The 25,305-nt window shown below is 45.3% G+C and overlaps 1 protein-coding gene across 1 annotated transcript in view; it reads right to left on the bottom strand.

The window, feature by feature from the left end:
• LOC142590423 (neural cell adhesion molecule 2-like) overlaps nt 1-25,305 on the bottom strand; it is a 483,557-nt gene that overhangs the window by 39,268 nt on the left and 418,984 nt on the right. The window contains exon 3 of the mRNA XM_075702523.1: nt 20,095-20,205. Coding sequence (XP_075558638.1) covers nt 20,095-20,205 — 111 coding nt within the window. The remainder of the gene's footprint in view (nt 1-20,094; nt 20,206-25,305) is intronic.

The raw sequence follows: 25,305 nt of genomic DNA, 5'->3' as shown, positions 1-25,305 counted from the left end.
TCTCTCCACTTCAACGGGTTTGTATAGGGCCAGGACCTCCGGCCGGGATCTCTTTTGGTGAGCATCTGCTGCTGCGACGACTGCCGCGGGCAACCTATTATGGCCCTTACCCCAACTGACTCTCCGGGAGCACACATTCGCCATCTTTGAAGTATCTAGGGCTCATTCACAATCGTCGTTTGTAAGTGCTCTTGGTCAGAGGCTGGTCGCGCTTTTGGTAATATTGTGTCCAGCATCAGGATTAGCTAACATTTTCTCTTACAAAAAATTGCAGCGTAAGGACTTAGTGTAAATACGGACCCAGCGCTTACGGACAGTTTTAGCGTAAGAACGTCCTGTGAATGCGGCCCTAGACGTCTGCTACGACTTTGAGGCAAATGGTTTTACTCTCGCTGCAAGATGCATGCGATGACTGCATGCACAGTTACCTCAACGGCTGAGTTTTATCCGCATGCTGCTCATGTGCTGGTATCCTTGTGATTTAATTAGTAACAATTATGTTCACTGTTCTGCACTTAACGACATCATGGGTGACTAAGTTTGCCGTTTCTTTTACAGCGAGTAATTATGTCATGCTAGAATAAATAAAAAAAATGGCCTGTCTTTCGGGTTTCTAAGCCAGCCCTTCCAAGCCTGCTACCAAGTTTACGTCAGGGAACCTACATACGGCCATTTAGTGTCCCACATCTAGAAGCTTAACCGTCGGGTTCCTGATGATGGTCGCAACATCGTTTTTTCAATGACTAACGGGTCATTCCTGCATCGATGGCATTAACCTAGCGGACGGGGTAGCTCGGTCGCCACAGGATGCTAACCAGACAGTACGGATACCTGGGTCCAAAGCAGACCCTGCCAGATAACTCGGGTCACTGGCTCCTAGGGTCATGTTAGCTAACTGAAACTCCTCCATTATCTTCAACTGTCCCCTGCAAATTCCTAATTATTCCCTGCAGCACCATTTACCACAAGATATCTGCCTCTGCTATGATGCGTTATTGAGTCGCTTCTGACTGGGTGTGGCATTCACAAAGAGCTATTCGTTCCTCACAGTATGCTGCCTTTCATTCAGCTATTGATTCTTGCTATGCCGATATTATTACCGTAATTGAAACCTGGTTGCACTCCAACATTCATGATGACGAAGCTTTCTCGAACGTCTCGCGTTGTACAGTTTACCCCTGTGATTGCACATCACAGCAGGGTGGTGGTGCACAGGTAGCCATTAAAAAGAGTTTATTGTCGCGGCTTATTCTTGTGGATTCACAATTTGAGTGTGTTTGGGCACATGTTGAACTGGACTATCGTAAACTTGTCTTTGGGGTGCATTATCACACTTTTTATTACTCGGCAAATTTTTAGTGATTTGCATGACCTACTCAGCACCATTTGAACACAATTCCCAAATGGTCTTTCTTTTTCTTATGGGAGATTTGAACTTCCCAAACATACAATCGTATTCAGTTCTCCTGCACCCCAGCCACCTTCTGCTGAATGGAACTACTTTTTGAATCTTTGCTCATTGTTTTCCCTTTCACAGCTAGTCTCTAAGCCAACCAGAATTGCAAAAGAAACGGCTAACACGCTCTCGGCTAAGTATGAACGTCCTGCCCTGAACTTCCAACCAATATTTTGTACTTGCTTGGCTTAAGTGATCGCCTACTTCTGGAATTTACTATTAACAGTCCTATTTCGAAGAAGTACGCTAGCATCTAAAACTATTCGTGATTGTAAAAAAGTAAGTTTTGAGGTTAATAATCTGAGTTATCGAACTTTCTATACCTCTTTCTTAATGATTTTCACGACCGGACGGTTAGTGATAAACGGCAGTGCACGAACTCGAAAAGAAGTAGATCACTTTCCATAACGTCTTCTGTAACATAAACGCTCTTTGGTACAATGTCAATTAAAATGTTAAGCCAATAGACGAAAGCGTGCTTTCGTCGAAAGCGTGAACAGCGTCTATGTGGCAGTCTTAAAGCTTTACTAAAAGTAAATTACTTCGAAAAACATTGCCTGCGACATTCCTTAAATATTACAAACAATTTTGGCGTGTAATAACCGTTTCGGTCACAATAATATTAACGTTGTTCATGCTACTGGGACTACTCTATCGGATGATGAATGTTCCTCTGTCCGTAAAGGTACTTTCTGCAATAAATTTGTTATAGTTTCTAATCCATCACTCCCTACCGTTGCAATACGGGAATGCCTTTCCTATGAACCCAAAAATTATTCATCCATGCGGTGTTCCTAGGAATATAGAATCGCTTAAGATTTCTGCTAGTCCTGGTGCCAACCTCATTAAAGCAAAATGTCTAAAAAACACTGTTTTGTATTCATCGATTATTCTCTCAAAAATTTTTCAGCAGTCTCTTGACACTCCATCCCATCTCCGCTGACTGGAAGCTCCGGAAGGTCATTCGACTCCACAAGTCCGGTAAGAAGAATTTGCCTCACAATTACTGTTCCGCCTCCTCAACCAGCGTTCCCTGTTAAGTACTTGAATGTATCATGTCTTCTCAACTTGCCTCGTTTCTCGAATACGTCTCATTCTTTTTCTCTTCACAACATAGCTCTCGTAAATCACTGTTCTTGTTAAACCCAACTACCCTCTTTTGCTTACAAACTACACCAAATTCGCGACCGTATACTTTCCTGGCTGACTGTCTTTCTCGATTACTCAAAGGCATTCATTAAAATATCTCATAATCTACTTTTTTGAAGTTAATTAAATTAAATATAGGTGCCTACCTTGTTAACTGACTCGAGTGTTTCCTGTTTAACCGTCTTCAGTTTGGTGAATGCAATAACTGCCGATCACGTAATAAACCTGTCCACTCTGGGGTTCCAAGAGGGCCAGTTTTATGTCTCCTACCTTCACTAACGACATGCCGGATTGCGTTTCCTCGAACATTCTATTATTTGCTGATGCCTGCGTTATTTTCCGCGAAATTAGCTATGATAACGACGGTAATGCCCTACAAATTGACCTTAACGCAATATCTAACTGGTGTAATATGTCGCTTATGGAAATGAACCCTAAGAGGTGCAAAGTTGTGCGTGTAACAAGAAATACATCTGCCCCTCCCTGCTATTTTCTCAATAAAACAGTTTTTGTATGTTACTTCACACCGCTGTCTCGGCATCAACATAACCTCAACCCTTAACTCGACTATGCATGCTAATAGTATCGTTAACGGTGCTAATCGCATGCTAGGTTATCTCCGTGACAATGGTGGTGGTGGTGGTGAATTGTAGCAACAGGCGGGTTTAGCCTGGCGAACAAGGCCGGCAATTGCTCCGCCCGAGCGTCTCGCACAATACCGTTGAAGGGTTTCACCATATGTCCATCAAACCAGTCTCTCTTAAGAATTCGATGAGGAGATGTGAAGTTTCTTTGCGGGCTATAACTGATCCCTCGCGAAATTCTTTCTTTCGTAAAATCGATTCTATTCCACAGCTACGCTCTCAATAATGTTCACACCATCCTACACTTCTTCACGCCACCAAGGCAGGTATTGCGCCGTGCCATACAATAACCTACCTGCACTCTTTCATTCCACGTACTTCAGAGGGCAAGGATCATCTTTCACGATCAATCGCCTCCATTCAAGACCCTGTTTGTTTTCGCGCACTACTAGCTAACATTGTATCATAAGGAATTCTATATTCTGTATTATTGTTCTTCTCATGTGTACTATTTCTCACACAAGTAGAACTCCGCCCTGTAATGACTTCGGGCTTTGGAAGTACTAATAAATAAATAAATAAATAAATAAATAAATAAATAAATAAATAAATATTGTTACTTCCTAGACTCGTGCATGCACAAAAATAATGCTCAAGTACGACAAAGCGAATTTGACGCCATTAACCATGAGCTGTCAAATTTTCTTGACCAACTCCTTGACGACTTTGATGGAAGTTCTGCTGATAATAGCTGGCAGTTCTTTAAGACTAAGGTGCACGAACTAACACGCAGGTACGTCCTCTACGCAATTTTTGTTATACCTTAAAAACCCATTGGTGCAACGCTAATTTAAAACTTTTAGCTAACAGCAGAAAAAAAACAGGCATATCGTACCGTCAAGTGTTCCCCATTAGAAGCTCATTGGACCGCCCACAGCAGTGCCAGTCATGCTTATGCAAATGCATGAAACATAAAAAGACAAACATCATTCCCGTAACTTTCATGGTGGCTAATGTTCCTAAAAATTTCGCACCTAAATAAACTTTCTGCTCACAAAACTATGCCTAGCTGACTCTACTGTCAACGTCATACCAGATGACGACAGCCTCTTCATTGTCATCAAAATGTATTGTAAAAAAATTGTTTGTTACTGTTTCTAACCCCTCCCTTCCGAGCTTCTCATCACAAGAGTGCCTTGCCATGGACTCAATAATCATTAAGCCACGTGGCGTTGCTAAAGTAATCGAGTCACTTAAGATGTCACCTATCCGTGGCGCAAATCTCATTAATGCAAAATTTTTAAGAAGCACTACTTTGTACTCATCCCTTATCCTTTCAAAAATTTTCATCAGTCATTAGTCGACAGCCATCACATCATCACATTCCTTCAGACTGGAAGATCGGGAAGATAATTTCGCTGCATAAGTTCGGCAACAATATTTACCTGTCAATTACCACCTCATCTCATCAACTAGCATCCCCTGTAAGATATTCGAACATATTCTGCCATCACAGTTGAGTAACCCCCGTATTCAGTGATGCATCTTAATTTGAAGCCCAGGCTTGGCTTGATCCAAATGACGCCTGTCGTGAACATGCCGAAGGAAACGCAATGAGCGTCCTAGACACGTTGACGCCAGGTGCCATTCTGGTCAACTCAAGCATGGGCTTCGAGTTAAGATGCATTTCAGAATACGGGGGTAAGTTCGTCGGTTCCATCTGTTTTTTTTTTCATCTAAACAACAGGGTTTGCCTAAGTCCCTAAGTGACTTTCTTGAGAAACTCAACTTCTTTCCTTGAATCACAAACGTCATGTAATTTTAGAACCTTCTTCCATGACTAACTGTGTTTTTTCTGGATTACTCGAAAACGTGTGCTAAAGTGTGTTCTTTCCAAATTGAATATGGATGCTCATCTCCCTACCTGGCTAGAGCACTTCCTTATTAACCGTCGTCAGTCTGTTGCCATGCAATGGCAAACAATCTACTACTAAGCTCGTACAATCAGGAGTGCCACAAGGGCCCGTTATAGGTTCTTGCTGTTCTTGATATATGTTAACGACCTTACTAATTGTGTTTTTTTTCTAGTGGTCACATGTTTCGCGAGGGCTGTGTTGGGATTCTTAAAATTAAGTTCAATAACGAGACTGCTGCCTTACACAGGGATCTAGATGATGTATTTAATTGGTTAACACGTGACTTACGGAGGCGAATTCCAACACCTGTAAGACTGTCCGCTTAACAGCAACTGCCACTACGTCTCCCTCTTATCTTCTCAGCGACATGGTTCTTGAATCTGTTTCTTCGTACAGCTATATCGGCGTTCACATTGCTTGAGATCTTAAGTCGACATTACCCATTATCATTATTGTTAGCAATGTTAACCGCATGCTAGGCTACCTTCTCCCTAACTTCTCTTCTGCCCCTTTTCCTCTAAAATTACTCCGCTAGAAAACTCTCATCAAAAGTAAACTCGAATATGCGGCTTCTATATGGGGTCCATTTTATAATGAACGTGTTACTGTGAGTGAACTTGTTCACAATAACGACACCACATTAATTTCTAGCGGCTATAACCGCACAGCTAGTGTCACGTCCATGAAAAGCCCCTCCGAACCGCCCTAACTTGCATCCCACCGCAATATCGCCAGGCTTTCTTTGCTTCATAAATCTACTACCATATCCCACAACTTCAATTTCATCTAGTTTCTCCACCTACTCATACAGGGTGTTTCAGTGAACACTTTCAAATATTTTTAAGAATTGCCTGTTGCAGATAACACAATTCTAGTCCATGATTTGGTCTACTCGAAGAGGCGAACATTACTAGCACACACAGAAAAAAATGAAATTCATGATCAACTAATTAATACAAATTAACCAATCAAGTTTTTAGCTAATTCCGCTATGGCACGTATTGCAATTTACAAATTGTAACGGGTGAAACTGCAAGCCATATCCACTTGAAAAAAGTTGTGTACATGACACCATTTACGAGATATGCGCCATCAAACTAGCGGTAAAAGTACACTGTCGTTTCACTTACTTTCTTGGTGAAACACCGTTTTAGACATTGAAGTACAAAAGTAACTGGAACGCCAATGCATTTATCCGCAAAATTCGGGAGTTAGTAGGTTAGTTCGGCGACAGTGCACAGGGAACACGGACTTAATTTTTTCCTGTTACACTGCAGTCCCTGCCACGGATCAACTGCTGTGAAGGGCCGATTCGTCCAGTAAAGACGGCTGCTATCTCATCATCTTCGGTCGTCGTTCGGGTGGCTGCCTGGCGCATGCGTGCTCCATAGAGAAGTTGGCTACGACGGCGGCGCCACACCAGCGTACTTAAGGAGGACGACAGCCAGCTGCGACTACACTTCGGTGACAGTGCACAGGGAACACGGACTTAATTTTTACTGCGAAAGCAATACTGCTCGCACTTTCGGCCCATCGGTGGTCGTGGCGCCTCCTTACACAGCTGCGCGTCACGTGACCGTGTGACGTCATGCCAGACCGAGAGACGGGGCCCCAGCTCGCGGCATCGATGGTGGAGGCGAAGCCTTGCGCGCCGCTGCTGCGGCGGTACCGAGAGAGGGCGCTCGCTGGTGTGACGTCAGGCTAGGAGGATAAATGGGGCTACAGCTCGGCTCCTCGCAGTGGTCGGCGCGCTGCCTTGCGCTATGTCGGATGATGTATAGCCATAAGTTTAGCAAAGGGCAACCATGTCCACACCATCAGCCGAACCAAGACGCAGCCAAGGGTATTTTTGCAATCTTCCAGGCTTAACCAAGCTAAGCCTTCAGCGAATTTTTTTCCTGTTACACTGCAGTCCCTGCCACGGATCAACTGCTGTGAAGGGCCGATTCGTGCAGTAAAGACGGCTGCTATCTCATCATCTTCGGTCGTCGTTCGGGTGGCTACCTGGCGCATGCGTGCTCCATAGAGAAGTTGACTACGACGGCGGCGCCACACCAGCGTACTTAAGGAGGACGACAGCCAGCTGCGACTACACTTCGGCGACAGTGCACAGGGAACACTGACTTAATTTTTTCCTGTTACACTGCAGGTGAGGCTACTTGCTATCCTCAAACAAATCCTTACTATCCTTGCACTGTTGCCGAAGACAACGTGCGCCACGAGTGTCGTATTGTTTCTCGTTGATCGAGAGCCTACTGTGCACTGTCCTTGTATCCTTACCCTACTTCTCTTAGCTGCCCGCTTTCGACCTAGTTATGACTAAGGACGCCAAAGATTTTTTTAAGGCCCTTGATGACTTGAAGCGCGAACTTCGGACTGACCTAAGTGCTTTGAAAAAAAGTGTGAAATTCTGCAGTGACACATGTGATGGTGTAAATGATATCAAGCAAGAGTTGAAGGAATTGCGAAAGGAATTTCAAGGGTTAGTGAAAAGAAATGAAGAACTTGCAGCCGAGAACCGCAAACTGAGCAACAGAGTCGAAGAACTGGAACAGCATCAGAGATCTAACAATCTGGAAATCAAGGGTGTGCCAACAGAAGGAGATGCTACAGAGGTCGTTAAGAAAATTGGCGTCTTCTTGGGTGAGTCAATCGTTGACACAGATATTGACGTTTGTCATTGCGTCCCTGTACACAACTCGGAGGAGAAAAAACATAGCGGTTCGTTTCGTACAGCGTACCAAGCGAAATGTAATCCTGCAAAAAAGCAAAAAACAAAGGATAACTACGAAAGACCTTGACTACGGAGGAGAAGCTTCTCCGGTATATGTGAATAAACATTTGACCGTCTTAAACAAAAGGCTTCTGGGGGCTGCGATCGCCAAAAAAAAGTCTGCAGAATGGAAGTTCGTGTAGTGCTCTAGAGGGAAAATTCTTGCTCGAAAAGACGAGGGCTCGGTTGCTATCAGAATTGCTAAACAGTTTGATCTGGAGAACATAAACTAAGGATAATGGTGCACCCACCTGTTCGACACACTTCAGAAAAATGATGGCAGGACAAAATGATTGCCAAACTTATAATCAAAAGCACAGGTCAAACAAAAGACAATTTTCAGTTATACATATAAACATGCGAAGCCTAAAAAAAACAAAGTGGATAGTCTTGAAATACTTCTTCAGTCCCTACACATTAAGTTTTCTTCAATAGTATTAACAGAAACTTGGCTAACCCACACAGACACGGCGCCGGACCTTCCTGGTTACAAGTGCGTAAGCCTTAGTAGGGATATAAAAAGGGGCGGTGGTATAGCAATTTTTATAAAGGAAAGTGTACAGTATGAAGTGCTGAGCGACCTGACTAGATGCGATCAAGTTATTGAAAGCCTGTTTGTCAAATTGTCGAACGTCACTGTTGGCGCGATCTACAGACCGCCAGCAGGCAAATGGATGGAATTTATCTATTTTACCGACAATGCTCTTCGCACTTTACAGACTGTAACAAAATCGTTTATGCTTCTTGGTGACGTCAATATAGACACCATATCAGATAGTCCATGCGCAAGAGACTTTCATGACATACTAAATTCCTATGCCTGTTCTAATCTGATATCACTGCCAACCAGGGTCACAGTAGATACTGTCACGTGTCTTGATGTGTGTGTTACCAACATAGATGATGCAAATGTTACGGCTGGTGTTCTCAGATATGACATCAGCGATCATTTGCCAGTGTTCTGCTTGGGCTTTCCTTCCGAGAAAAATTGTTTTTTTCCTCAAGAAAAAATTTTGTATCGAGCAATAACTAATGAAACCTTGATGACGTTTCATAACTATATAGTAGAAGAGAACTGGGATGATGTGTTCAAGCAACGCAAGGCCACACTGGCTTACCAGGTCTTTTTGATAAAATTTCAGCATTGCTACGATTTGGCCTTTCCACTCCGAGAAAGTGCCCAGAAAAGTAAACGCATTAGAAAACCATGGGTTACTAGAGAGCTTTACAGAAGAATAAAAGAGAAAAACCGAAAATTTCAAGTTTCTTAAAACCCGAGCTCCATGCGTACTGAATGAATTCAAATAACTGAGAAACAAATTGAACTCGGATCAAAAATACGCAAAGTCCAATTATTTCCAAACTAAATTCCAGGACGTTCAAAATGACAGCAAAAAGACATGGGAGCTACTAAACAACATATTAGCAAGAAATGAAGCTGACTGTGGTGTGAAGGAAATCTGCATTGACAATGTGCTTCTAACTGGGAACAATTTAGTAGAAGCAATGAATCGGCATTTCGTCAAAGTAGGTGTTTATTCAGGACGGCATGGCACTTCCAGTGACTGCGTACTTATATATATAGCTTGATGGAGTCAATCATGCTTGCCCCTACAACGTCTCATGAAATTGAAACAATAATAAGAAATCTAAAAAAACCAAGTCGCTTGTGGAGACGACGGGATAAAAGTTTTGCCTATTAAGCATGTGGTATGCTTGATAAGCCCCATATTGTCGCATATAATAAATCAGATGCTTCTTAGCGGAGATTTCCCAGACGATTTGAAGATCGCAAAAGTTACACCTGTCTACAGAAGCGGTGGTCAGACCAACATTAATAATTATAGGCCCATTTCAGTTCTGACAGTCTTTTCAAAGGTATTTGAATACGTCATCAATCACAGGCTAAGCGGTTTCTTTAATAAATACCGAGTAATAACAGAAGCTCAGTACGGCTTTCAAGCCATCAAATCAGCAGAGATTGCTCTCGTTGACATAAAGAATAAGATAAGTGAAAATATAGAAAAAAAATTGCTCACTCTTGGCTTATTTATAGATTTCAGCAAAGCCTTCGACACTGTTCAACATAATATATTGTTAATATATTGTTAAGAAAATTAGAAAAATATGGTATTAGAGGAGTAGCAATAAAACTAATCCGGAGTTATCTAGAGAAACGTTATCAATATGTACGTGTTAACAATTGGTCCTCCAGCAAACTCGAAGTACAACAGGGCAATCCCCAGGGCTCTATTCTGGGACCCCTACATTCTCTTACTTATATAAATGATATTATGGTAATACATGGATCCCCGCAATTAATAATGTATGCAGACGATACTAATGTTTTTTTTCACCGGAGAAACCATGCAATGTTTAGAGACGTCTGTTAATGACTACTTATTAAAGTTATCTGCATGGCTTCAAAGAAATCGCTTGAGTCTAAATATAAATAAAACAAAGTACGTCATTTTTAAGCCAATTAATAAACATGACTGCTACCCGGTTAACATTAGATTTGAATGACGCTTGCTGGAACAGGTTACTGAACAAAAGTTTTTAGGTGTCTGGTTTAACCACAACCTCTCATGGAATACTCACGTTATTCAACTAAAATCAAGCCTTTCTCGCGTCATTGGGTGCATTTATAAAGTACAACATCTAATACCCAAACGTTTAAAGCAGGCACTATACTTTTCACTGGTTTACTATAGAATGAGCAATGGAATCTTGACTTGGGGAACAACAACAGCTGCTAACTACTACAAACTTAATGTATTACAACAGCAAATTTTGCGCATACTGGAAAATTTTGAAGGCAACAAGCAGTTATTGAGAACACAGCCGTTATTTACCAAATATAACATGTTGAAGGCTGACCAGGTGTACTACTTTAAGCTATTGCAATGGATCAATAAATACAAGTTACATATTTCCGCAGTGCCCAGTTCAAGTTCATACAGTACCCGAAACCCAAAACGAACAATGCCGCAAGTTAGAACCAACTATGGAAGGCAAGCATTATCTTTTCAAATAACCAATGCTCTAAACAGAAGAGATATGCAAGTCGACTTTAATAAAGGCGTACATACATTTAAGAAATACTGTAGGAAGTTTCTTGTGAACAGTGACATTATGTTTTCATTACTGTAAATTACCTCAAAAAGTGCGCTTTGTTCTCCCTTGCCATGCTCCTCTCGGCTACCGCAATTTTGATACAGGGCTGTGAAATTGTGCTTGGTTTCTGTGTCTTGGTTTTTGTGATGAGTGCCATGGCTATGAATGATGTTGTTGAACGTGCTGACTGATAACTGAATTGCTGTGTTCTGTATTTACGTTGCAGACATTATGTTGCGTATGTAAATATTTTGTACCAATTATTTGCTGACTTCATATTCGAGCAGTGACTAGTCTCCCTTTTTAATATTGCCCACTGTCTGAACCAATGATGTCTGTCTGACTGAACTTTGTTGATGTATTTTGTCTGTGTATATTGTGCACGGGGGCCGGGGCCCTTGTCAGGCGCTCTGTCGCCTTTAGCCTCGGCCCCCTCTTAGACTGTGTCTGAGGAAACAATAAAGAAAGAAAGAAAGTAAGAAAGAAAGAAAGGAAAAAGGAAAGAAAGAAATAAGGAAGGAACGAAAGAAGGTAGGAAAGAAAGAAAGAAGGAAAGAAGGAAAGAAAGAAACTGGTATCATTCTGAGAGTTCGTTTCAAATGGATCCACCTAGCGAACTCCCCGGCTAGAAATTGTAAATTGGTATATGTGGGAAATGCTAATTAGTTAAAAACTTCTTTAGCCAATTTTTGACAAATTATTGATTATGGATTTCAATTTTTCGTGCAAGTCCGGCCCTTCAAGTAGACCAGCTCATACACTAGAATGGGGGCTATCTGCCACAGGTAATTTTTTTTTTTAATTTGAAAATGTTCACTGAAAAACCCAGTATTTATACATGCATTCATCATTCTAATAAGGCCGGTATTAGCATATGTCGCTGTGATGTGTGGTGCGCGACACGGTGCGGGGTTCGGGACGGTCGAGAGCAGACGACGCTGAGTGCACGCGCGCCGAGCTGGAAGGAGGAAAGACGACGACGCCGAAGAGCGCCCGGCATGTGAACGCGCGGCGCAGGAAAAACAACAAAAGAAAAAAAACAACCAATGAGAAAAGACCACGGGGCGTCGGGCAGCCAATCAGTAAATGCCAAATCGGCCAGACCACGACAAAAAGCGTGGTGCGCTGGCAGAACGGGGGGCGACACGCAAGAGGACACGCAGGGAGACGCCGGGGAGACGCCAGGATCGTCCCAGGAAACGACGGCAGGAGGAGGTCAACCACCGGAGCGGGCGTTGAAGACGGGCCGTCGGGTTCCGGACCCGAGCCCACCAGGACTTCACCCGCCCGGGGCCTCCTGCCAACCTGTTCCTGTGCGTCGCCCGTCTACCTGAGCGTGCCGTCGGCTCCTCAAGGCCGGTGAGCTTCTGCGCCAGTGGGCAGGACGGGAACAGTCGGGCTTCGGGCCCGAGTTCTACGCCAGCTGCCCGGCCAGAACGCCACCCCCGTCTGCCGTGCCGCCTGCTGCCCGAGGCCGGCGTTCGAGCTTCCGTGCCCGTGGGCGAGAGGGGAGCAGTCGGGCTACGGGCCCGAGCTCTCTGCCCGGCCAGAACGCCGCCGCCGTCCACTCCTGCCACCCAGCCGCCAGCGTTACCTCACCTCGCCAGAGCTGGCGCGCTCCCGGCGCCCGGTCGGTCAACCTACGCCGCGACCTTTGGTGAGGCCGGCGCCACTCCTTCTGCCAGCTTGACGCCGCGTTGCCGCGTCGAGACTGCGACGCGTCCCCGCCCTCGTGGCAAGCCCGAACTCGCACCCTCGTTAACCTCGTGCAAGCCCTGTAAGAGCGTTCCTTACCGCAATGTTTTTTGTGTGTATTTCAAGCATGTTTTCTGTTTCTTTTTATTTGCTTTATGCTTCTTTTGTGTGTGATTAAAAGTCTTTTTGTGTGTGTCCAAACCAACGGCTTCGTCCTCAATTGGGTTCTCGGAGGCTCCGCCTAAGAGAACCGCTAAAACATTGAGAACACGAACCTTTGCCCATAAGTGGGTCATCACAAATTGGCGTCCGCGACAGGACAAAGCCGTTCGTTTGGATCTTTTTTCTAAAGGCTAGGAACTATGGCTGCTAGCACACGAGATCTGTTAGCCCTAGCCGAACGCATGGGCCTGGAAGGTGCGGAGTTGAGGGCATGGCTGAACGAGCAGGAAGCGCGTGCGCGAGAAGAACGGGCGGCGGAGCGCGAGGCTAAACAGCAGGAACTTGCGCTTGAGGAAAAAAATTTACAATTACGGCTTAAAGTCGCAGAGGCAGAAGGCTCATATGTAGGCAAGAAACAGCCGGAAATCAGTCTTTCTGACTTAGCCACCGTAGCCCAGCGATTGGGTTTGCAGGGGGAAGACTGGCACAGGTGGGTGCAAGACAGGTGGCTGTTAATAAGCGAGAAAGCTCAGAGGGAGTGCGAAAGCCGAGTGGCAGAACAGGCGGCTGAGAGGGCACGCCTGGAGGAGGAACTTCGCTGGGTACGCGTTCGCATCAAGGCACTCGCGGATGCTTGCTCCGAGGGGCCAAGATCCGCGGTTGAGGATGCAGCACAGCAGTGCAGCAGCGACCCTAGGGTTCCCTCCGACATGGCCTCAGGCCTTGGCGAGAGAAAAGTGTCTCAAGGAGAGACAGTGTCTCAAGGAGAGACACCTTGTAATAATGCCATTGTAGGCAAAGGTACTGAGGTACGGTCACAAGAAAAGGAGCATATTGCTTCCATACCTCAACTAGTGCCGCGTGAGCACAGCGCAGGCGATGACTGGTTTGTACAAGGTTCAAACCTACCATGCATAAGCATGGTTGAGGAAACTAAAGTTAGAACCGAGCACCTCCTACAGGCTAAACATAGTACGTCGGAGGGTTCGCACCATGATCAAGATGAACCTGAAAATATCAGGGCTCTTGTGGAACCGTGTTTGGTTTCCCCAAAAAGTATTCAGGGGTCGTTACTGCGTCCCTCGACACAAACTGTTTGTGACACTATGGGCACTTGGAAGGGCTCAGGCCTGCGTACCAAATCAACACATGGCTTTGAGGGGTCAAAACTCCCTTTGTGTTCTTATGCACTCGTGCGTGGTTCGACCATTGACACTGATGCTGCAACCACTCATTACATCGTTGACTACTTTAGAACGCAGGCAGTGACTTGGTCGACACCATGCCGAGACATCAATGCCTGGAGCGTTATGGCCACAGACGGCCCAGTGTACTCTAAACGAAAAGATATACGTCTAGTCCGCCTCATGTGGGAAAGGGTCACCTGAAGGAGCCTATGCTTCGCTTATGGCTTTTCACGGATTTTTGACCCCGGACATGGTGACCTTGGACATTATTGGGTTCTTTCTTCAATAGGGTATTATGATAGCCTTTGACGCTACCATTTATTTTTCACTTGTTGTGCATTCTTTGAATTGTGTTTGCCTGTAATGTCTTTTATCTGTGTGCTCAGTGAACTGTGCCACTCTGTGAACAGTGCATTGAAACATTACAGTGCGTTCTTGTCAACGGACAATGACTGTAGTGTTGTGAACTATGTCGCGCACTGAGCGGCAGTTTTTCCTCAGAAAAACTTGTTAAAAAAAGGGGCTTATGTGATGTGTGGTGCGCGACACGGTGCGGGGTTCGGGACGGTCGAGAGCAGACGACGCTGAGTGCACGCGCGCCGAGCTGGAAGGAGGAAAGACGACGACGCCGAAGAGCGCCCGGCATGTGAACGCGCGGCGCAGGAAAAACAACAAAAGAAAAAAAACAACCAATGAGAAAAGACCACGGGGCGTCGGGCAGCCAATCAGTAAATGCCAAATCGGCCAGACCACGACAAAAAGCGTGGTGCGCTGGCAGAACGGGGGGCGACACGCAAGAGGACACGCAGGGAGACGCCGGGGAGACGCCAGGATCGTCCCAGGAAACGACGGCAGGAGGAGGTCAACCACCGGAGCGGGCGTTGAAGACGGGCCGTCGGGTTCCGGACCCGAGCCCACCAGGACTTCACCCGCCCGGGGCCTCCTGCCAACCTGTTCCTGTGCGTCTCCCCGGCGTCTCCCTGCGTGTCCTCTTGCGTGTCGCCCCCCGTTCTGCCAGCGCACCACGCTTTTTGTCGTGGTCTGGCCGATTTGGCATTTACTGATTGGCTGCCCGACGCCCCGTGGTCTTTTCTCATTGGTTGTTTTTTTTCTTTTGTTGTTTTTCCTGCGCCGCGCGTTCACATGCCGGGCGCTCTTCGGCGTCGTCGTCTTTCCTCCTTCCAGCTCGGCGCGCGTGCACTCAGCGTCGTCTGCTCTCGACCGTCCCGAACCCCGCACCGTGTCGCGCACCACACATCACAGTCGCACAAAGGTTTGCTTCGACACATTTATTCCATGGACCTCAGAGTTAGAGCAGTGGAATCGCCATCCCGTATCAATCAGTTCCAAGCAAGACAGTGGCTGTTTTCGTGAAGCTTTAGATAACGTTGTATAAACAGGAATTGCATGTATAACCAAGAACCACATATAATACTTTATTTTGGTAAATCATTAGCTAACACTGTATGACCAAGAACATTTAATCCATTTCTGTATCCTACCGCTCCCCTCTGTAATATCTTCGGGCCTTGAGGGTAAAACTAGATGAAGTGAAAGTAGACATAAAAATTGCATGAGGTTAAGCTTGGCACCATTATGATGAATACGCATTGCTTGAGATAACATGTTGCGTATATAGGACAAAAGTAAACACAATTAGGTACCGTGGTTAGTTGTATCGCCTATAATTAACCACTTCGCATAGATTCCAATATGTCCATTGGATCTGCAAATTGTTTTCTGTCTTTGCTACTTGCTCTACGTGGAATCTTAATGCACTATTTTCAGACATTTCTTCGAATAATGCTGATTGCTAAGCAGTGGAAGGAAGGAAAGAAAAATTGGAGAAGGAAAGGCAGGGAGGTTAACCAGTTTAGCTTAACCGGTTTTCTGCCCTACACATGGGAGCGGGATGGGGGGATGAAAGATGGGGAAGTATGTCTAATAGTATCCATGGGTATCATAAAGGTTATACCGACAATATGAGGATAAATGTGATTACGGATAGAACGGACTGTTGTGGGGACATTTTTTTATAACACGTCAGAATAAAAGTTGGGAGGTTATTGTCCTAATCGTCACTGCAAGTGCACGTACTATTCTGTCCCTTTAGAAGAGATTACGTCATTCGCTTCTAATTAACCATGTCGATTTTTCTAAGGCAATTTTTATCCATTTATACTCGTTCACGCCATGTAAAGAAGCAAACCAGGCTCGCGTATGGTTTACTTCCTTATTCTTCCATGTTCTCTCTGTCGCTCTGCAGACAGTAGATTGACTATTTTTAAACGCATCAGCAGCAAACCGGACACCTATGGTGACTTTCCTGAGTAAGCTTTTCAAGAATATTAGGAGCACTGCACCAAAGGAAAAGACGAATCTTACCTCCCCTATATATAGGGCACACGAGCAACAGTCCTATCGGCATCTGATGCCATAAGCCGTCGCAGCTTTTCTGCTGAGATTGGGTTCAAGGCGGATGCCATGAGCAAAATGCCGAGGCTTCCTGCAGCGTGTACTTTGCGAATTCTTGGTTAAGGTGAGTCTCTAAAATTATTCTTTACCTGTCCCTTCACTTCAAAGGTTAAGCCTACATAAAAATTTGGCGAAAACGTGCAATAGAAAGAACAAGAAAATAACTCCCGTGCTTTGAGCCATGGTCGACGTTCACTCTCGCCAAACTACCACTTGCGGAATCCATTGCGGCAGTGGTGCGCGTAGTGATACTCGTTGTGGAGTTCGGTCCATTGAGTCTTACCGCCACATTCATGAATAAAAAGAGTGAACCCTGTCAGGTTACAAGAGAATGCTTACCTTTGGTGCCGAAATAAAAGTTGGCGCAGAGAAAATTGGCGTGGAGGGTACGCCAGACGGGCGTTTGCCTCAGCGTCATTACCACCTAAAACCGTACAGCTCGCACAAATGATACCAATGCTCTTCTGGTGAACGTTTAGAGACAAATAATTAAGCCAATCGTAGACGCATAGAGGAGCTGCAACGAAAGCTGAACGAGCAGTCGCTTCCCAAAAGCGAGGAGCAAAATGAAATGAATTGCTTGCATCGCGAAGTTGACAAAGACCGGTAATATAGCGACGCAGGGAAGACAGCACGAATGAAACTTCCCGAGGTTGAATGGCTTAGTTGGATGGAGCATCACGAATGACCAAACCAGTTCTGCGAATGACGATCCGACCAGTGCATGCACGGCGTATTTTGTCTGATATGATGCAGTGTTTATATGTTTAAAGAATTAAAGGTTTCTGAGGCAGAGGATAGAAACGTCAAAAACATCTGCGTTTGGTGTTAGTATAGTTATGACAATGGTGGCAGTGGCAGTCACAAGCGCTAGTGGCCTGCGGTTGTTGAAAATCTCGGCGCCACCAGGACCCGGTGGCTCGTTATGTTCCATGAACACTTCATGTGCTACAAAGCCCAGCTGTCTACGGTGACGTCTGTGCGTCTGTGCGCGAATTTAAGGGAACCAGGAGAAATGTTGCTTACCTAGGGTCACATTCACGGCGTTTTGTATTTGCCGGCTATCCCACAATTCATTTAGACAAGGGTGCATATTCATGTAGAAAATTGCCAGACTCCACCGATGTGAGCTTTTGAATCCCTTAACTACCCCTAACAACGTTTATGAGCCCCCGGCTTCTCGGTACGCCTAAAGAATCCCTCTTTATCCTGAAAGTAACCTTCCGGTATACTTCGAAAAATTGAAAAAAATCCACTGCACGATAATTATAGTTAACTATTCGGCCAACACTGTGAGGCTACACCGTGATCTGAAGAAGCACATAACTTGCATGCAGCAACAAACGAGTGCTGTTTGCAGGGTCCACCACTTGCAAGCGGGCTCATGCAAGACATGTTCTCTGTTAGCGAGCCCTAGGCAATATGGCCTTTTCTCAGTGCTCTCCATCTTTTGGCCAATTTTCATGTGCCACTGCTAAAGGAAAATCAAATCACTTTTCTGCCTGTTGATCAACCCACAGCGTTGTCGACGTTTTTCAGCACCCAAAGCAAAAATTCTCTATTCGCTCAATAAAAGCGGCCGTGTCGTAACGATTAGAATGATTGGATTGAAAATGCACGGTCGTTGATACACTTCCAAGGTCGAATATGCCATTTTGCGCCACGATGCATTTTCCCTGAGCTAAAGCGTCATCAATGAACGAACATGATTGACCCATTTCATGACGACCTGCTGTTCGGAGCAACAATTTTCGCCACAGCTCTCTTAAAGTTCCCGTGGTAATGCTCTATATTATTCTTTCTTCTCAACTTATCACAAATGACGGGAACTGCGTTGTCACTCTTATCCTGACCGCAGAAGACCTGGTTAAAAATATAGAATATGAGGTCGTTAGGTTGCCGTTTCTTCAAGGTAGCACGGGATGACCAGATTTCAAATATGGTTGCCGTATGCAAGCGCGTATGCTGCCAAAATTTGAGACGAGACGCGACAAAAAATGAAAACGAGAAATGGGAAGCGGGAAAGAAAAATACGTGATACCGTGGAAAAAATAAGTGTCATTGCTAGAGAACAGGGAAATAGGGCCTTGGCGGAAATATTACGCTAGGGAGACGCGCAACAAAAGAGGGCATGTAAGAAGTTCGAGCTCAGATGTCCCTAATATAATAAGAGCGCAATTAGCGTAAGTACAGCACTAAATTTACGCCAGCGCGGGCTTAAAAAGCGAGTCTATGTAAATAACAGAGTTCAGGAGCACCGCTACAAATATTTTGCGTTTCTTCATGCAATAAAACTTATCGATAGATGATACGTCGCACGTTTCACTCAATACCTTAATGGACTTACGCAGTAAAAAATGAATCTTTGAGGCGGCTCGTTTCTTATATCGCGCCAAATGCTGCGTGTATTATTAGCGGACGATGCTTTGGTGGGCGTCTTCGATAGCGGAACAAGGCGGGAAGATACCGCAACGCCTAGATAAGGCGACATAAATCAGCAACGGTACACAACTTTGCCGACGTGAGCGCACCCGAGCGGAACACGACAATAAACGCATTATCTCTAGGCACATGGTGGCCTATGATAAATATTCGGGCAGTACAACAGTTTCGAACCGTAGTTGGTATTTCATCTCATGGAATCTGCACCACAGGCTGGTACAGAGGCATCAATGGCTGCTACGCCATGTTTTTTGTTGTTGTTGTTGGTTCTGTTTCTTTTTTTTTTCAGAGTTAACCGACTTGTTAAAAATTGATTGAAGAATATTTACAGGGTGTCCCAACTATCATGCACTAAGATTTAAAAATATGCAAATGCCACGTAGCTGGATAGAGCCAAGGTAAAGTTGTTTGGCGTCAGCTGCAGGTACTCGGATTACATTTTGCATTCCGCCTAATTACATAATTAGTCTTGATTAATTAGTCAACTTCTCAGACATTATAGTTACGACATGAAAAATGTCAATGAGTAAATTGTAGAGCAACATAAAAAACTGCCGCTACCGCTTTCTGTTGTTCAATGCGTGCTACATAAAAGTGTTTTTCGGAGCGTGGAAGAAGCCCGCGAATAACACGCAAAGTGCCTCGAGCGTCCATTCGGACGGACATATTGCGTCTGCACGGGGGCGTCTCTGCAGATTGTGCACTAAATACGGTCACTCTTCCCGCAACTCATTTGTACGTCATGCGTACAAAACACATGGCGTAGGATTTTCCGTTCTCTTGGAAATAAGGTAGTACGCGATTCTGTCATTAAACTATGGCAAGACAAAACAGTCTGGTTTCCTCTCATTACTGTAACAAATAGTTCATCAAAACTGTAGATTCCGCGTTATGGGAACATTGCGGGTTTAGTCACCGAAATAATTCGGTGAATAATATGAAATAATATTATTATTTATAATATGACATTTACTTCATTCGACATCTCCCGTTGCTGAACACAAGCGCACGCTGTAGCATGCTCTAGTTTTCTACCATCGTAACTTCAGTTCGTCGATGGCGTGGCCTCACATCGGTTCATCTTACGTGCGATGTCAGGCATCATAGATAAGGCTGGATAAACAAGGGCAAAACTCACCTCCAATGACGTGACAGTTGAGAATGAGGAGATTTCCCTCATTGCTCGGCCCCACCGTTCCATTGAGCACGGAGAGATTTTCATCGAGGATAACAGGTCTTCCCGGCGGCACTAAAAAAAAAATAACGGATGCAAAGTTACAGACACTCGACCCGATACATCGGTGCGGGCATCAGTATCAGCGATTTGAACGCTTAATTTCGCTCCCTTGAATGTTTTTCACATGCAAAATAAACAAATGCGCACAAACACACACACAATTGCGCGCGTAAACAGCCACACACGCATATTTATTGCATGTATACACGCCGAAGAACGCATAAATGCAAACGCCAAATAGAGCTGCTGCAAACTCGAGAATATCTACCGCATTTCTTTTTTCCAATTCATCTTGAGCAGTGGTTCGAAATGATTGTCTGGGAAGACTTTGTTTGTCGGAGTGCGTAATATGAAACGTATCGATTATGTTCGCTGCGCTATGCATTATATAGAATATCTCATGCTCTGATAGGGCCTGGTGGATATCCTTTAGCGGTGTACTTATTGCAGGGCAGAAAAAAGCAGCAAGGGATGGGAGAGAGAAGGCTCATAAGTGTACATTAGAAGGGTGCAATTTTGTATAGCCTGCAGTGTAAAAAAGGAGCAAAATCGGTTACGTGGTCACGAGTGATCGAGTTTCACATTTGTGCCAATAGCATTCGCGCATAACTGCATGATCTGGGGTTAAATTCGTAACGCCCACATAACAACAAAATCAAGAAAAATCTAAAGACAAAGCGTATTGACAAAGCTAAAAACGCTCGTAAGACTGTGGCCTCCGACAGTGCATTGGTATACCTTTGCCGGTGCAATCTCAGAGGTCACGGTAAGATAAGCAAGCCTATGGTGCCAGCCGCTGTAAAAGCGAGCGCTGCAGTCTGTAGCAGACGCGTCTATAATAGTGTCACAAACGCGAGCTTCTGTACTTCCCTAAAAGTAAGCCTAAGTCAATGTCCAAAACTTGCACAGGCATCGCAGCTGTGCACGTAAGATGAAAATTCTACGACTGAGGAATGGGAGGCGAGGAGGGGGAGGGGCACGTAGCAGTATTGCGAACATCACGGCGCCTGTCGGCGCCGATCGAGCGGCTGCAGCAGGCGATTCGCCGGCAGACTAAGTCTTGTACTCGAAGATGACAGGTGCTTTCTTGTCGACGATGCGCTCTGGTCAGTGATTGAAGACACCATAGTACGCAGTTTGAATGGAGAATTGAGTTAGATGGGGGCGAAATGCGAAAACACCCGTGTGCTTAGATTTAGGTGCACGTTAAAGAACCCCAGGTGGTCGAAATTTCCGGAGTCCTCCACTACGGCGTGCCTCATAATCAGAAAGTGGTTTTGGCACGTAAAACCCCATAATTAAAAAAAAATTAAAAAAGAATTGAGTTAGGCATGCACTGCGGAGGGAGACAACTTTAAAGACCACTGTGCAGGTAAGAGTGTTATAGTTTCATCTGGCGCTGACTATCTGGCAAGTCGCAGCGTCTTCGCGAGTCGTGTTTGTCGAAGCACTCGACAAACACGACTCGCGAAGACGCTGCGTGGTGTTGTACTTGCTAGCAATTCGGTATCCGTCCATGACGACGATCGTTGAAAATGGTTAGTGGTTTGACCTCTTTTCTGCACCTAGGCCGTAATATTTTGTGTAATGCCATAATACGTGCACTCGCAATTAATTTTCTTCTTCTTTGTCATTTTTTTGTTTGTTTAGATTGGTAACTGCATTACACGGACGGGTTAAAAATTTCTCTATGAGGCTAAATGGGAGCTCACTGTGCTGATAAATGAAAAGGAAAATCCGGATAACATCACACACGATTGACGCGGCTATTGTGTTTATTCTTCGAAAGGCCATAACTCTGCAATAGAACACGCCTCTTGAGCGGAAGAAGTCATTAATTGCATGAATAAGCCCGCAGCCAATCGTTTGTATGGATCCGCAGCCAATCGGTTGTACGGATGTACAGAGTCTATGTGACTAATAACTTCTGAGTGGGCAACACCTGTCAAGTTAATTTGGGCCTTTTGGTTTTACCAGCGGACAAACGTTGAAGCTGTCGTGATGTATGCTTTAATTGTAAGCTGAATTACATTATGAAGCCGCCTATAGGCTCCAGTAGAGAGCATGACCTGACACCGAGCATTCACCAGTTCAAACTATCATCGAACGGAACAATCGTATAGAATTAAAAAGAAGCATTCAATGGTGCACAACGTGAATGCTCAGCACTTCTGCGTGATTTACGGGACCCATAGTGTTGTTCCATTCAATGGTCCTCGTTTATTGGACGTGCAATGTTAATGCGCTGTCACAAAACCTCACAGAACACAGATACGTAGTATTACTTTGGTGATCTTTTTATTTCTGGCCATGCAAATGGGCGCTGAGACCAGTGGAGCCGGAAAGCCACCCGATGGCGCATTCCCAACCACTTTGCTAAATGAACTCATTAAAGGTCTCCATTTCAGTCGGGTTTTCTCGTTGCTAGAGCAAATAATTTTTTTGAGAAAACGAGTTACAGCGCTCACAGGTGACTGAGACGGACGAGGCGCTGTCCCGTCCCGTTGTTCCGCGCTGTTACTCGTTTTCTTCAGACACGTACCAACGAGCCCAAGTTAGCACGTTATTGAAGTAGTTTTTATCGCGAAAATTCCTATTAAACTAGCCTTGCCAGTGCGAAATACTGTGGGAGCACTTGCGCAGTGCCGACTTGTACCGCCTCAATCGCAGTTATTAGAAATAGCATCGTATTTTGGTGCATCACGCTTAATATCATATGTATCGCCTGTACATGCGGTTGCTTCTTCTAGCAGGTATTGTTTCTCTAAAGAAGAAGTGCTAGAAATATCAGAGAACACCCACAAAACAATTGAAACATATCTTAACGCAAGAACTTTCCACCTGAGAAATTACACACGAAGAGCTCAGCGTTGTGAATCCAGTCCCTGATTATTTCTTACCGATCATCAGGAGTAGCGTTCCTCCTGCGTACATGTCTGGAGCAAAGGATATGGTTGCTAGCGCTAAGTACCGGTCGTCACTGGGTCAAGGCGATTAGTCTCACTGTAGGCAGTTCTTGATTGGCCAATTACGATAAATTTTATTTTCTTGCATGCGGCGGAAACCACCACAGCAAAACGCGTCATGGCACACATTCATTCTTTAGCATGGCCACTTCTGAAGTTCGCCTGCCATAGCGCGAATTTATTCCTTAAACGGTGCCATGTAGGGCAATCACGGAGCGAGAAATACGTGCAAAGGAGACCAGCACTTATTGAACCACGTGCTCAAGACAACCTGTCCCGAACCAATGGGCTGCACTAGATGGTAAAATTGCACTTTCAAGAGCACCGCTACCTTTGCTCTCGAAGTTTTGCTCGAGGCTTTAAGATGTTATTATCATCATCATCATCATCATCATCATCATCATCATCATCATCATCATCATCATCATCATCATCATCATCATCATCATCATCAAACTCCTTCACAGTCCCGGCCACGGCGGCCGCATTTCGATGGGGGCGAAATACGAAAACACCCGTGTACTTAGATTTAGGTGCACGTTAAAGAACCCCAGGTGGTCGAAATTGCCGGAGTCCCCCACTACGGCGTGCCTCATAATCAGAAAGTGGTTTTGGCACGTAAAACCCCATAATTTAATTTAAACTCCTTCACAGTATCGGCAGCTGCCCGAACTCCTGAGTTGTACCAGGTTTCGTATTTCACGCAAGATCACCAGAGAACATAGACCTTTGCATGTTCTTGCCTGTCATCACCGACAATAAACCGTCCACAAAATACCGCGTCTTTATAACGCTTATTTTGATGATCTCGATGCTCTTCATAAATCACTGTCACTGAATTTTCTTTTCTGAGCTTTGCGTTGTTGTGTCTAAGTTTGACACATTATTCGTATGCCCTTCTCCTCCCCCCCCCCCCTTTTCTTTTGCATTAACCTTGCGCCTTGCTGTACGTACACTTTTCAAAATTGTTTTTTTTTATTAATTGTTCTTTACCTATATTTCCTTGAGGTTTCTTTTCTTCTTTTCTTTTCTTTTTGGTCTATGCGCGCGCCAGCACTCAGACCTCATGTTGGGTTTTTCTGGGAACGGTACATAAGTGATTGATTGATTGTCTTATGGGACAGTTTCCGACGCAATATTAAATTTAGCCTGCACATTCTCACATAGCACTGATCAAAGCGCACAGCTCCTGCGGTATTTTAAGTACAACTACATTACCCGAACAATCCTATGGTCAAGCCGCGCCTCACTGGTCGTTTTTCGCGCTTACGGCGAGAGGTTGCGAGTGGTGGTTCTTTGCCAACATTGACGCAAATAGCGATGGTGCCAGTAACACTGCCCCCCTCCCCCCCTCACTCCCACACACACACAGGCCGTTATTGCAGAGAAGCAGCCTTTCAGCTACGCTGAGGAAGAAACACGTGCCCGAGTATAATGGGAACAGCAGCAAACGAACGCTTAGGAAACCCCGCGAGCACGCATCAGAATGAAAGATCGCGCCACACCAAGTAAATGTGCGCAGTGGGGCGTGCCTAGCTGACGGGCTCATCCTTTCGGCACCGCGATGTTTAATGCGCCGCTCGCCGAGCGTGGCACAGGCGGTAGTTATCAGAAGCGGGAGAAAACAAGGTGGGGAAGAGAGGAGCGGGCGCAATGCCCAGCATTGCCTTCGTCCCCGCCACGGTGCGAGTGCCTCTGCGCCACCCACGCACGCACACCCGCACGCATCCGTATCCGGCGAGTGAAAAAGCTGCCCCGTGGACGCGGCCGACGCTGGGCGTTGTTTCGCCACCGTTTCTTATCGGCGGCAGCGATCCCCGCACGCAATATGTCATACTGAAGATTAGGTTTTCCAGGCGTGCGAACTCCTTTCGTAAGCTATAGTCACGAGATGTTTTTCTTTTCTCGTTCGTTCTGCTTGCATGTTTCTATTTATTGCGGACGCAGTTCATTCCCTGCGGCACTGCACGTGCCACGAGCGTTGCTACTGGAAGGTTTCGAGAACTATTAGTAGCGACCGCCCGTGTCGGCCGACGCAATCAGCGCCAGTGACGGAAGCGCGTGCCCGTTATGCATGTGGGCCTGATCTCAGACAGTTCGTTATGATGAGCGATTATATGAAGTAGGCGCTACGCCAGTTGGCCAT

Source organism: Dermacentor variabilis, chromosome 1 (assembly GCF_050947875.1).
Source record: "Dermacentor variabilis isolate Ectoservices chromosome 1, ASM5094787v1, whole genome shotgun sequence".
In the NCBI taxonomy this organism is placed as follows: domain Eukaryota; kingdom Metazoa; phylum Arthropoda; class Arachnida; order Ixodida; family Ixodidae; genus Dermacentor; species Dermacentor variabilis.
Note: the sequence above shows the minus strand (reverse complement) of the source record. Positions and strands in the feature narration are given on the sequence as shown.